The sequence below is a fragment of the Dromaius novaehollandiae genome, chromosome 5, assembly GCF_036370855.1.
Source record: "Dromaius novaehollandiae isolate bDroNov1 chromosome 5, bDroNov1.hap1, whole genome shotgun sequence".
Lineage (NCBI taxonomy): Eukaryota > Metazoa > Chordata > Aves > Casuariiformes > Dromaiidae > Dromaius > Dromaius novaehollandiae.
The window spans coordinates 13,228,850-13,242,933 of record NC_088102.1 but is presented as its reverse complement, the minus strand read 5'-3'; the positions used below and the strand labels follow the sequence as shown (position 1 = coordinate 13,242,933).

Here is a 14,084-nt window from a genome sequence, read left to right as displayed (position 1 = left end):
TCAATAGCCATGAGTGAGGAATATTCAGGTATCTGTGGCTGTACAGCCTCTGCAGTAATTCTAGATTTCTGAGATAGCTTGCATGATTTTGCTAATTTTGTTGGAGAAGCAGTTTTCTCCTTACCGGTTGTTTCCATTGGTGTTTTAAAATAATTTACAGGTTTCATATAAACATCCCTGTGGGATTCCATAGCTGGAAGGACTGAGCTTCCAGGTGTAAGAATGAGCTGTTGATCTTCTAACTGGAAAACATCTCCCAAAGCCACTGCTGCTGGCATTTTCTGTGTCAGTAAAGGCTTAATTCCTTTGTTATATTTACTTTTAATGAAATCCATACTGCAGTCTGAGTGAGCTGTCTTTTGAGTAACCACAATAAGCATCTAAAAACTAAAATAAAATGAGTCTAAGTAATTTAGGTGAGTTCTATGTTGTCATGTCCATTTCCTACCAAAAGAATCACTGAGATATTGGCATGGAAGTTTTCCTGCAGACTTACAGCTGACCATACTGTCTGCCTTCAGGGCCAGCAAAATCAAAGCAAGAATGCTGGAAAGCTTTTTAGGAAAGTAGAGCATAATCTCAGTGATATTTTGCAGGAAAGACTATCACAATTGTCATTTCAGAAATCGCTCTATGGATCTTTTTATATATGTTCTACTTTACAATATAAGTTTGTTAACAGTGCTTTAAATATGGCTTCAGGAAAAACTAGAGAAACAGCCAGTATTTGGAAAGACATCTCCTCAGAAAAAAAAGATTTTGCTGTTTTAAAGGCTATTATAGAAAAATATACAGAAGGTATTTCCTAATCTAGAAAGGCAACCCAACGATATCATTTAGAATCAGCCTTAAATTAGTAAGAAAAAAATGAAATAGTGATATATTCTTGGACAGTGTACTCGTATTGTAAAGCACTAACAGAATACTGGGCTGTTTAAAGGGCCTAATTATTCAAATCAAGAGCATCGTGCGCAGTAATAAAACCAAATGCATTCCAAAGCAGAGCTACTGTAAAAACTCTAACTCTAATCTCAGCAAATATCCTTTGCGCCCTCCTACTTCCCCTTTGCTCATCACCAAATCCAAACTGCACCTTATTATGAAAGAATGTGCTTCTCTGTCTCATCTTCATGCTGCTGCTAAGGACACTGAATGCATCTCTGACATAATTACGTCTGCTCCTCTTTGGATCTGCCATAGTTTGGGTGGAGTTTTATTCACCAGGTTTTTTTTACCCTAATTAAAAAAAAAAAAAAAGTTTTACACAAGTGACTAGTCATGTAATAGAGCATTAAAACAATAAAAATATTTGTCTGTAAATAATTTCCATCCTTAGGTATGATTTATTTTGAATTTTTCTTAGGTAAGGTTTGTTTTGTTTTAAATAAAGAACATTTAAACAAAATTACTACATAATGAAGTATCAGAAACATACAAACATACCCCAAAATCATGTCACTCTTCATCATTCCCTCAGTATTAAGCAAATGCTGACAAGGAGAAAAATGTCAGTTAAGCACAGGCAGAAGACCATCTGAAAATAATACATTTGCTGAAGTTTCGTCTATGAAAATCAAAAGATCTCCAAATACAAATTAAGAACACGTCTCAGGTCCAAGTATAAATGAATGCTACTTACTTACCTGAACAGGCTCTTCATCTGTAAGACATATCACTGCCCATGAGTGTTTTTTTATTATACAACAGATAGTTTATACACGTAGACTATCGATAGTACATTCTAGATGTATTTTTATTCTGTGAAATAAAATCCAGCCCCTCCCCCCCCCCCCCCCCCAATTCAGCACTGGACAGGATTTCCTTGTTTATTCTGCTCCTTTTCCTGTGACCTTCAATTAATTCAGTTCAATTAATTGTTCCAGTTTCTAGGACACCGAAAACCATTTCTCCTTCCTGTGGCCTTCACCCAAATTCTAGACAGTACTGGGTGGAACAGTGGGAGCCGGTCATCGGAACACAGGAGCACCAGCACTGCAGCTTGTGACGTTCAAAAATCCGATACTCGTACATGGAGCAGGTTTTCTTTCAGAGAGAACGGTAGAATCGAACACTTCTGAACATCCCAATGCCTTAATCCCTACCTGATTTCTAAGACAGATGTAGTATCAGTAGGAAAAAGTTCTGATGAGTCTAAGAGAAACCTCTGGTTGTCAGCTGCACAATCTCTAAGCTGGGAGGCAAGGAGAGAGCATAATGCCATGCTATGAAAAAAAGGTTTCTTGCAATCACGCAGAGTGGATGGCCCAAGCGTTCCACAGCTCGAGTAACAAGAAACATTTTTAATATTGGTATCTAACACTCTGCTGAACTTTGTTGTGCATTTCTGCTCAGAAGAAATGAATTTGTAAACCCCGAGCAGTACTGTACCACGAGCCTCACTGCACCAGCATCCCAAGCACTACTCATCATGAGCCTGAAAAAAAAAAAACCCTAAATTACTAGTAGGAGGTCACCCTGCCTTTCCTAAAGTTCCACTATGGTGCTCTGCAGCTATGTACCCTTAAAATAGTAACAAAATGTGAACTACAGGAAAAAAAAGTACTGGGACTTGTTGCAACATAAAAGTAGTTGAACAACATAACTTTTGATGATGGAGTCATTAACATACTTCACAATATATATTTCTGCAAAAAGATGATAAATGAGAAGGGAGCTCTACGTTCTGTGCAAAAGCAGGACTTGTTTTGTCATTGTGACCTTTTTGCAAGATTTGTAATGTCTGACTGCTCTGATAGTGTAATGTGGGAAATAACTCCAAATATCCACTTGCACTCAGCACTTCTGAGCAAGTTATACATCCGCACTTCAAAAAATACCAGAGATAAACTACAAGCTTCACCTGAAGAGCCTTGTAACAGGTACATCAGTTTTCAAGGGAGGCGAAGGCTTGAGGTCATCCCTTCACTGACAAAGACTAGAAATGTGCATCTTCACCATTTTCTAACTCACTTTAAGTTTTAGATCTCACCTTACTAATTGGAAGACACATTTCGGCCATTTCCTATGCATTAAGGACCTTGTACAACATTTTTGTTACAAGACACTTATTTTAACATCTAAGTACTTTCAAGGCCTTAGTTTTGGTAGAATTTTATCTGATAATCAGAATGAATTCTTTCAGTTTTTGAAATGTAATAAACTGAAGTTTTAAGGCTCACAATTTTTTTGGCTAGTTCTACTGAATAAAGATTTCTGCCACCAAGACTCTGAATTACCAGAATAGACTGAAATCAATCAACCCAGTAACTTTTAACATTTGAGCATCACCAAGAAAAAGTGTTTACCTTTTGATCATCATTTCTATCATCATATCCCAAACTGCAATTTAATGCTGATGTACCAATGTTTTTTACTGTATAACTCCTCTCAGAAACTGAAGGACGCCATCTGTTTTGATGTCACATTCATTACTACGGCAACAGGAAGCACATGAATGTACAAAACAGACATTTCATCCTATTAATGCTGCTTAAACAAGAACATTGCAGATCAAAACTCAGTACCTGCTAACTAGAAATACTGACATTGAACACTGAAGACAAGTAGATCTTACCTTGTCTTCAGGCTGGAAAAAGTCTTTCTACCTTTCGACATCTCTTACCTTCATATTCCTCACCTGAGGAGTGTAACTTTTATTAACATAACAAGCACCAATCTTTTCCGCGATCTTTTTGAAATGCATGTAATGTGAAATGATCTTCGACATTTTAAATAAGGCCACAGCAGAATAAGGATGGAAGACAAACATCACATGGACTGTGCTAGGGTTTTTTCTTAGCAATTTCTCAGATGCCAAAAAATTACTAATTTCTCTAGTTAATAAGAACTCGAAAAGTCAGACAAACTTTGGGCACATGAAGAGGCATGTAAAGCACTGGGAAGTGAGAGAGCAGTCTTTTGGAAGTCAAGTTACTTTCATAAAGTTAGGAAATAGATGCCACTGTTAACTGCTTTCTTTCATGGTATATAATCCCAGTATCAATGGCAAGTATAAGTATGTATTGAAGTAGTATTGCATGATCTATTACTGTATTCTTTAAAGCACACTTGTAAAAAAGTTTCAGTAGAGCAGTTGATATAATTGGGAGAAACAGCCACTTGCAAGCACATTAGGCCTTCAGGGATTATGTAAGCAGTACTGAAGCTGTTTCATGTTTTCATATTCTATTTCATATTGTGAAAATTTTTTTGTAAATCATTTTGACTTAACCCATCAATCCAGTAAACTGAAATGCAGTGTCAGACTTTGACAAACTACCAAAAAGGCCTCTTAACCAATCAGTTAGCAGAACTGCATTAGTGTACCTATTGATCTATCCTATGGACCAGGCATACATTAGACTTCATCCACCTCCAGAAAAATGCAACTTCAACATAAATGTGTAATATGCTTAGGAACCTAGGAACAAGATATAGCATAAAAATTGCATCTTTGGAGAAAGCTGATTGTTTGAGATACCTGACACTATTATACTAGGAAGAGAAGAACCAGATTAACAAAGCTACTATTACTTTCAAAACCAATTTCCCTGTCCCCCTGTGACTCCCCACATGCAGGTTTTCTTACATGGTTAGGAAACAGATGGAAACTCCAAGAGATCAGAACAGGAAACTACATCAAGACCTGTCAGAAATCAACAGGGACAGGCTGCTCAGAACTTCCCCTACCCTCACCTCCCTCCAAACTGGGAGGGAAACTTAAGTATCTTGTGACATGCGTCATTCAAGACAGTAATTCAAAGTTGAATAAGCAGCATCTTGGTGCTATATTGCTGGCTCTATCACTCCGAAGGGTTGAAGCTTTAACCTCCACCATACACATTTACAGCCAGTAACCTGTACTTCACTGTTCACTTGCTGAAGGAGCTATTGTACCTCTGCAAAACGTGATGGATGACCATCTCCACCCCTTTATTTGTACTTGACTAGTACATATGCTGAGTTAAGAACAAGTTTGTTGTAAATTCCTCATTTACTTCAGTATTTAGTGAAGCAATTCATCTGCAAATAGGCACTTGGCAGACAAAGCTTGCTCAAACGTGCTGCCAACCCTCAAGTCCTTTCACTACTCTCCTTTTAAGAGGACCAGGGAATACAGAACTTGGCACAACTTTGTAGTTTCTAAAAAGCAGGGAGAAACACTTGCACAATACAGTAGTGACTGTATCATTACACGCACAACTCTTGTTATCACGGAGATACAGCATAAACTACACTTGTAGCTGTAAGAGCCTGGTTCCATTAGCAAAGTTTAAGAAACAGCTGACAATCACCATTTTAGGTTAAACCTAATTGGAAGCCAACAGTCACCAAGTATGTCTTGAACTCTTGAGAACTGACTCTGTTTCTGCTCTTTGTTTGCAGAGGCACTGCAGAGTAGACAGTACTGACTGTAGATGTAAAAGACAGCAGCTAATACTTGAGATCCAAAGTAGCAATCAATGTTTAGGAGAGTAAGTTTTAGTTCCCAGTGTTTGTAACAGACAATTCAGTGACAAAATTCATTCATAACACTTTTATTCTTACAGTTCTAGGTTTGAACTGTACATGCAAAGTTGCATAAGTCACAATAGAGATTTACAGTGGATTCTATTCTATGGTAGAGTGCAATCCAGAATCCTTATACAGTATAAAAAACAACTTTAAACATCAAGACCTTGTTAGGAGCAAAAGGATTAAAGCTTCCCCAAGTATTTCAGCTCTCATAGATACCTAGTTACTAGGTACGGTATGTGTTAGGTGTATGAGGAGTTTAAGAGCTGTAGAACATTTATTAGAACTTTAACATCCAGATGTCATACCATCTTTGTTACTTCTTTCCCAAATTTCCGGCAATTAAGAATAAGTCAAAAACCCTGCCACCTGCAACCAGCTAATACAGACAAAAATAACTACTCCTTGCTTGCCTGTCTAGGGTTGTACAGTGTTAAAGAAAATATTCCCTCAATGGCATTTGTATCTCACATCAGCTGAAAAAGCAATGTAACAAAAATAAAGGTATAACATCTTTGAAAATAAATATAAAGAGGGAATGCAGACAAAGTGTCAAAGATTTTTTTTTTGGCAGGTAACATTCATAATATACAAAATATAACTTATTCATATTAGCCAAGGAAACATTCATGAGTTCCTGTAAACTGTTTTAATCCACCTCCTCCATGCGTGATGTGTCATCATCTCCTTCAAGAGGTGGCATCTCCTCAGTAACTGCTGGACTAGCTTCTTCTGCAGCAGTATCATCTTCATCAATGCCTATACAAAACAGACATACAATTAATGCTAGTCTCAGAACTCATGGTTTCAGTTTTCTTACCACTTCAATCCCTAAGGATCCCCCCCCTTTCCACAGGCTTGTTACAAAGTACCACCAGTATGTTTTACATGATTGAGACACTCAGTGCCCCGAAGTGTATGTAAGCCAAACCACAGCTTATTAGAGAGTGAAGAGGTTTTTAAACTCACCCAGGCCAAGTTTGATCATTCTATAAATGCGGTTGGCATGTGTCTGAGGATCTTCTAAACTGAAGCCAGAGGACAGAAGTGCTGTTTCATACAGCAAGATGACAAGATCCTTCACAGACTTGTCATTCTTATCAGCCTCTGCTTTCTGCCTCAGTGTTTCAATGATGGAATGATCAGGATTAATCTCAAGGTGCTTCTTTGCTGCCATGTATCCCATTGTGGAGTTATCTCTTAATGCCTGTGCTTTCATGATCCTCTCCATATTGGCAGTCCAGCCATATGTGCTTGTTACAATACAGCAGGGAGAAGTAACCAAACGATTGGACACAACCACCTAGAGAGGGGAACACAAAGCAAGAGATTCAATGTTTCAATACTTCCACTTGAACAAGTTATACCTATTAATTTACCTAACAGCAACATTTCAAAGTTGCAGCTATGTCATGGAAGAGACTCATGAGGTCACAGCTGAAGAATGTGCAATATGAAATCAGCATATCCAAGAGAAGCACCTTGCTTCACTGAACTAAAGGCTAAGTCTGTAAAGCAAAATGTTCTGCAGAATGATTGTGGCTCTGGAGAAAAAGGCTACAGAGATTGTATCTAAGCCTCTCTAAGTAACCTCCTTTTCAGATAGTTAACAATTTGCTACATACCTTTTCTACTTTCTTCTCAAGGATATCTTTCATTATTTTGCAAAGATTTTCAAACTTGGCTTTTTTCTCCTCTTGCTTCTTTTTCTCTTCTTCATCTTCTGGAAGCTCCAAACCCTCTTTTGTTACAGAAACCAGGGTCTTGCCTTCAAATTCCTTCAGCTGCTGCACACAGTACTCATCAATAGGCTCAATCATATAGATCACTTCCAGGCCATGTTTGCGGAGACGCTCCACAAAAGCGGAGTTAGCCACCTGATCTTTTGTTTCACCTGCAAGACATAAGAATTTCAGTTCTGCTCAAGCCTCAGCACCACGACATGACAACTCATTTCTTTTCTAGAATAGCCTACATAAATTTCCACCGACGCTTCACAGGCAGCCCACGAAAAACATGGGAACATAAGCAGGTTTGACAGGCTGAAGAAATCAGGCTGCCTTCAAGAGCCTCAAGCCTTTCCAAACTGACACCACAATCCAAATACTTAGCTCAACTGGCAATAAATTTGAATTTTCTAGGATGTCAGGAAAGACATTTGTTTCCCTTTCCTGCCAAGGATGGAGAACAAAACAACAAAATGAGAAGGCCTATATACCTTAGTTTCTGGGCGTTTACCTTTTGAAAACAGCCTTAACATCTGTCGACCAAACAGCTAACAGAACTAGTCTGAGCTTTAGATCTTGAACAGAATTCAGACACTCTCAGCCAAGAGCACTGAAGTCAGAACATCTGGCAGAAAGTTACGTAGCAAGTTCTGCCTTCTCAGGAGACATACTAAGATTTCTCTATCATGTACCCAAATTGCTGCCTCAGCTAGTGATCTATGTGCAGTGCAACTTTGTTGCATACATTGATATCAGTAACTTTTTACAGGATTACACTGCTGCATCAAGCATTTTTCCACTTGAAATGTAAGGTTGTTTCTCCTTCTAAATACAGAAAGGGAATTGTCATACTTTATATATTTTTATCTCAAATAGAAACTATGTATGCATGTACATACTTTTCACACACTATTCCTGTTACCAACTCACCAGTAATGTAGTAGACATGTTTCTGGTTTTCCTTCATTCGAGTACAGTAGTCCTTCAGGGAAACCATTTCATCACCAGATGCAGATGTGTAGTACCTCAGTAATTCTGAGAGTTTCTTGCGGTTCTGGGAGTCTTCATGTATACCAAGCTAAAAATAAAGAAAGTCTAAATTACCAGATGATTCCTTTAGACAAATACTGAGTTGTGATTAGCTCAGTATTATACAAATACCAAAGAGAAAACCAGTAGCTTTTACAGTCAGTACTGGTTCATTACACAGAAAGACTACAAACCTTGATGTTCTTGGAAAACTGTTCATAGAACTTTTTGTAGTTCTCTTTGTCTTCAGCCAGCTCAGTGAAGAGTTCTAAGCACTTCTTCACCAAGTTCTTTCGTATCACTTTCAGGATCTTGCTTTGCTGCAGCATTTCACGGGAAATATTTAGAGGCAGATCCTCAGAGTCTACCACACCTCTCATGAAGTCTACAACCAGATGGTGAGAATTAGCTTCACAGATCTCAAGGAAAATAGATGACAATTCACCACTTAAGTGACCTTTTAATTTAACCTTTTTAATTATTAATTAGCTTCTACAGAATCCTGGGCAATGCAAAGCAGATAGTACTTTAACTGCTCACACACTTTCTGATCAGCTTTTTAGGGCTTGGTCTTCCCCCCAGATTCCTTTACAGTATGAAGGGAAACTTTGAAATTGCCTAAGCAGTTTCCCTAGTATTATGGGGAAACATTCTCTTCGAAAATATACTCACTCAGGTATTCAGGGATCAGTTCCTCACAGTTATCCATGATGAAAACTCTGCGTACATACAACTTGATGTTGTTCTTCTTCTTCCGGTTTTCAAACAGATCGAAGGGCGCACGCCGTGGGACAAACAAGAGTGCTCTGAATTCCAACTGCCCCTCCACAGAGAAATGCTGTAAGAAAACAAGACATTTATTTTCTTAATGTTTCTTTTACTGCAGTTTGTATTGCTTCTACTTAAGCAGCCTTTCAACACCTATTCAAACGCTGAAAGCAAATATTAACTAACCCAAGTTCCAGGGGTAGGGATCCCAGCAGCTTTTTAGCAGTAGGCAAAATACTGGTCAAGAACAAGAACTTTCTCCAGACATCTGGAAGTTCTGTTCAGTTGCTACCAGGTAAGTAGACTGATTCCAAAAATATACTTAGCTTCCTGCATTCTATAGCAAGTCTCTACACAAGATGGGCATTCTTACTAACACCTGTAATTATGGATACATAAAAAGGATGGTTAAGACCCACCTCCCTATCCCCTTTTAACTACAGGCATTTTCAAAACTAAGGAACAGCTGCATTTACATTTACTTGCAATCTACTTAAGTGTAGATTTGATAAAGACTAAGCTACAAAGTGAGAAAACAGCCACACTTGATTTATTTCCAATAGATTAGAAGTACAGATATGATAAAGATTATAATCACGACCCTAGCAGCAACCAGAATAACTACCAGTAAGTGTAACCATCACATAATGGAAGTGTTCTAAAAACAGCATTGCTTCAAATACTGAGCATATCATGAAATAGCCAAGGCACTGAATCTAAATTCAGCTGCATGCTTAGCAAGCTTCCAGCTCTAGCAAATAGAGTTTGACTGCAAAAAAGACAAACTGACAAAAAACCTACTTTGACTGCCAAGTGATCTTCCCAGTCATTGGTCAGACTCTTATAGAATTCCCCATATTCCTCATTGGTAATGTCATCTGGATTCCTGGTCCAAATAGGCTTGGTCTTGTTGAGCTCTTCCTGATCAATGTACTTCTCCTTGATCTTCTTTTTCTTCTTTTTATCTCCATCCTTCTTTTCTTCTTCTTCATCAGAACCAACATCCTCAATCTCTGGTTTATCTTCTGTCTTCTCCTCCTTCTCTTCTTTTTCTTCTTCCTTTTCCTCAGCCTCATCATCACTCACCTCCTTATCGCGTTCTTTCTCCACCTGTGAAAGAGATCATTCATTAAGAAACCTAAACACTTTTCCTAACAGCCCTAAGGTATCTCTTGCAGTCTAACAAAGCTGGAAATTACACAAACCTGCTGTGATGTTTTCCCCCTAGATTCAATCAACTACTTATGCTCTGGTATGACAAAGTGCTATTTTGTTTCATGTGCTTTTTTGATAGCTTACGCTACTTAATTTCACTATGCTGAATTTACACTGAGACTACATCAAGGCACAGTATCACACTCTCCAAACCACTGAATAACTACAAGCTTGAAAAAATAGTGTTTTCCTGAATCTTCTAAAAATAAAGCTTTGATTAACAAAATTGAACTTGATCAAGAGTTAAATCCAGGTAACATTCATAACAAGTTTTAGTGAAATACATCTAGTATGAGCCACTTTCCTATATTATAAATAAAAACTTCACTTAAGGTGACTATACTTAATAGTTCAAGCAAAATACATACAAAGAGTGTAATAGGATAGCCGATGAACTGAGAATGCTTCTTCACAATTTCTTTGATTCGCCGCTCTTCCAGGTATTCAGTTTGATCTTCTTTAAGGTGCAGGATAACTTTTGTTCCACGGCCCAAAGGCTCCCCTAGAATAGAGTTTAAAAGTTTTACTTGTGCAAAAGCTGACTGGGCTTTGATACATTTTAAAATATCCCTTGTATAGAAAGCATTCATTTATCAGCAATTTCTTCACCACTGAGGAAAATGTAAGCTTCTGTGTACAGGAATAGCTTTATGGATACTGTAGTCAAGCCTATCCTAACTAGTGTTTGAAATTAATCAGTGAAAATTTTCACTGATTACTCTACTCATGTATCATCTTTATTTTGCTTGGGTTCTTTTTTTTTTTTTTTTTTTAAATAGAGTTATAGGTATCTACAACAAGATTTCCATGTATAAACTAAAAAAGCTTAGTCTTTGCTGTAATGCATCATTTAATGCAGCCATTCCCCTATCACATGTAAAGGGTTGATCAAGGTGCACTGAAACATAGAGACTTACTGCTGTGGCTGTGCTTCATCAGATAAATGACTAGTACTACCCATATTATATACTGATGCTACTAAGCTCTGCAACACCTGAAGTAGGAACCTGAGTGACAGACATCTTTAGAAAACACACTTGAGCAGAAACATGTAACACTCACCATTATCAAGTCTGACAGTGAAAGATCCTCCAGCTGATGACTCCCAAGCATACTGCTCATCATCATTGTGCTTGGTGATCACAGTCACTTTCTCCGCAACAAGGTAGGCAGAATAGAAGCCAACACCAAACTGACCAATCATGGATATATCAGCCCCTGCCTGCAGTGCTTCCATGAAAGCCTTGGTACCAGACTTCGCAATAGTACCAAGGTTATTAACTAGGTCAGCTTTGGTCATCCCTATGCCTGTATCCACAATGGTCAGAGTGCGGTCATGCTTGTTTGGAATCAGGTTTATTTTCAGATCTTTCCCAGAATCCAGCTTGCTTGGGTCAGTCAAGCTCTCATATCTTATTTTGTCCAGCGCCTGTAAAAGAGACAGGCGTTTTAATATTCCCTGACTACTCCTAAGAATTTTGGTAATCATACTGAAACACGTTCTAGGAGATCAAGTACTTACATCTGATGAATTAGAGATCAACTCCCTCAGAAAGATTTCCTTGTTGGAGTAGAAAGTGTTGATGATTAGAGACATCAACTGAGCAATCTCAGCCTGGAAGGCAAAGGTCTCCACCTCCTCCTCCATGGGTTGATCTTGAGTCTGCACAGCTTCTGGCATCTGTAAAGGACAGGTAAGCTGAAATTCCATCCAAACCAGCTGCAATTTGATGCACATATCCATTTGCAAGCAATGAGAACATTTTGAGATCAAGATACTAACTACGTGGCTTCAAACACAGCACCCAACACAATAGGTTAAGTTTTTATTTCCTCACAGTAACAATTTAAACTTTTCTGTACTCTGAGAACTGACCCGAGTACAACTACAGGCCCTACTTGACACTTGGTTTCACACTGTACAGGATAATGTAGAAGAACATTACCTCTCCCCTCTAGAATTTGTGAATTCATTCAGGACTCTTACGTCCCCTGGTCACAGACTAAATACTGCATACTTTTACAACAAAAATCCTACTGAAAGCTTGGTCTGACATTTTAGAGATAATGGATTATTCTGCAGTCCGTTAGAAGTCTCAACTTAGAGTGTTTCCTTTTTCTCCCATCCAGCTCATATTTTGTTCATGCTACTATTATCTTCACAAAACTTACTGAACACTGTAACATATGCACAATTCGGTCCGGTTAAACAACTTTGCCCTACACAGGTGTGTTACTCAAACTTGACAAGCCATCTGTTGGTTAGGAGACCCTCTCCAGTGAGAGGGGACTCAAAAATTCTACACAAAAAGCAAAAACTCTCCAACCACGTCCCCACCTTATCTACTACAAGATGAATGGAGATAAACGCCAGTGTTTTATTCCTTAACCACACCGCTAATACAGTAAAAAAATAATCATGGCAGTGAAGTATCACAGGCGGTTGCAAATGCCCTGGTCATAACCGCGTCCTTTAAACGATTCCCAAGGGAGACTTAGAGCAACTCTCTACCCAGAGGCTCCGAGCGGGATCAGCCTCCCGGCGCGGCGGAGCGCGGCGCCCCCTACAGGCTCCCGTTAGAAGCATGAAAGATTCTAGAAACTGCGAGAGCCTTCCTCTACCACCGCCCCCCCTCTCCCTCCACCCACTCCCTGACAGCACCAGTCCCGCGCAGCGCGCAGTCTCCTCCACGAGTAGGGCACATTGCTGAATAGGGCTTTTCCTCTCTTCTTCCCCTCCCGGCACCCCATGCTTTCCTCGTCCATTTTCCCTGCAAGAACCGCCCGTCTCCCCTTCGTCCATCTTGTGCCGCCATGGCCAAGCTCATTCATTGAGCTCACAGCTTCCGTCCCCGTCTCCCCCCCGCCACCCACCCCGGCCACCCCGCCGCAACAAGGCGAGGGCAAGTCACCGCACAAAGCGCTCCCCAGTCCCACAGTAAAGGTAGACCTGGCCCCTCAGGGGCAACCGCCCCCCGCAAAAAACCCCCACCTACCCACGACCTAAGCCTCCCTCCCCCCGCTCCTCACTAGAAGCTGCCCTCCGTTTTTCCCCTTTCCACCACCTCTTTAAGGGAAAAAATTAAGTGTAGGAAAACGCGGCTTCAGGAACGACAGCAACACCCCCACCCCCCTTCAGCGAAACCCAGAGTTTGAGATCTACCGCCCCTCCGAGTCCACTCTGCCTGGACTGAAGTGAGAAAGAGAGCAGGTCCTGCCCTGCACCACGCGGTCCCCCGCATTACCCCCCACCACAGCTCCACGCGGAGGGATGCGCCGGCCGCGCAAATCTGAAGAGAAAACGCGCGCTCAGAACAGCCATCCTGTGTGTGCCACCGGCTCCAGCTACGGCCACCTCCCCGCTCACCTTTGCAGGGGGGAAGGGCTGCTAGGCTCCTCAATCAGGCGGCGAACACACTCTACCCGCACCGTTGCGCCTCCACTAGTGCGCGCTCCCCGCCGCCCGCTCGGCTTATATAGGTCCGGCGCCGCCTCCTTCCAGAACCATCGGGAACCTTCACTGACAGGCGCGGGGGAGGGGGCAAGCCGGGGGAGGCTGGGAGGGGGGAAGGGGGCGGGGACTCCCGGCCACACCTCCCGGGGGCGGGGCCGAGCCCGCCGCAGCCAGTAGCAGCCGTCCGCGAAAGACGCCGGTCGGGGGGCGCGTCTCGCGCACGCGTTTGCCGTTGTCTCAAATGTCAGGGCGGGGGGTTCTGCCCGTGAGCTGGGGGGGCTGCATGAGCGCGCGCTCTGCGTTTGTCCAACCGTCAGCGCGGCCGAGGAGCCGGGGGAGGTGCATGCGCGGTGGCTGCCCGGGGGTGGCAGTTGGGC

At 41.0% G+C, this 14,084-nt stretch overlaps 1 protein-coding gene across 2 annotated transcripts; it reads right to left on the bottom strand.

The window, feature by feature from the left end:
- Positions 1-5,521: 5,521 nt before the first annotated feature.
- Positions 5,522-13,765, bottom strand: HSP90AA1 (heat shock protein 90 alpha family class A member 1). Of its 2 annotated transcripts, XM_026111419.2 has the most exons (11): positions 13,621-13,765; positions 11,776-11,934; positions 11,316-11,682; positions 10,622-10,755; positions 9,840-10,148; positions 8,943-9,108; positions 8,465-8,655; positions 8,172-8,319; positions 7,140-7,408; positions 6,484-6,817; positions 5,522-6,273 (listed from the first exon to the last, which is right to left on the bottom strand). In XM_026111419.2, the coding sequence occupies exons 2-11, from the start codon at positions 11,932-11,934 to the stop codon at positions 6,164-6,166; spliced, it is 2,187 nt and encodes a 728-aa protein (XP_025967204.1). In that variant the 5' UTR covers positions 13,621-13,765; the 3' UTR covers positions 5,522-6,163. The 2 variants fall into 2 exon arrangements, with proteins under 2 accessions (XP_025967204.1, XP_064368136.1); XM_064512066.1 differs by lacking the exon at positions 13,621-13,765 and having other exon boundaries at positions 11,776-12,012.
- Positions 13,766-14,084: the final 319 nt, after the last annotated feature.

Bases quoted from the DNA above. Each gene is read 5' to 3' on its own strand.
- HSP90AA1 (XM_064512066.1), bottom strand. From the start codon at position 11,997: ATGGATATGTGCATCAAATTGCAGCTGGTTTGGATGGAATTTCAGCTT. The intron at 11,683-11,775 runs GTAAGTACTTGA...TCTCTTTTACAG, and splicing joins TGATCTCTAATTCATCAGAT to GCGCTGGACAAAATAAGATA. The intron at 9,109-9,839 runs GTAGGTTTTTTG...GTTTTCTTACAG, and splicing joins AAGATCACTTGGCAGTCAAA to CATTTCTCTGTGGAGGGGCA.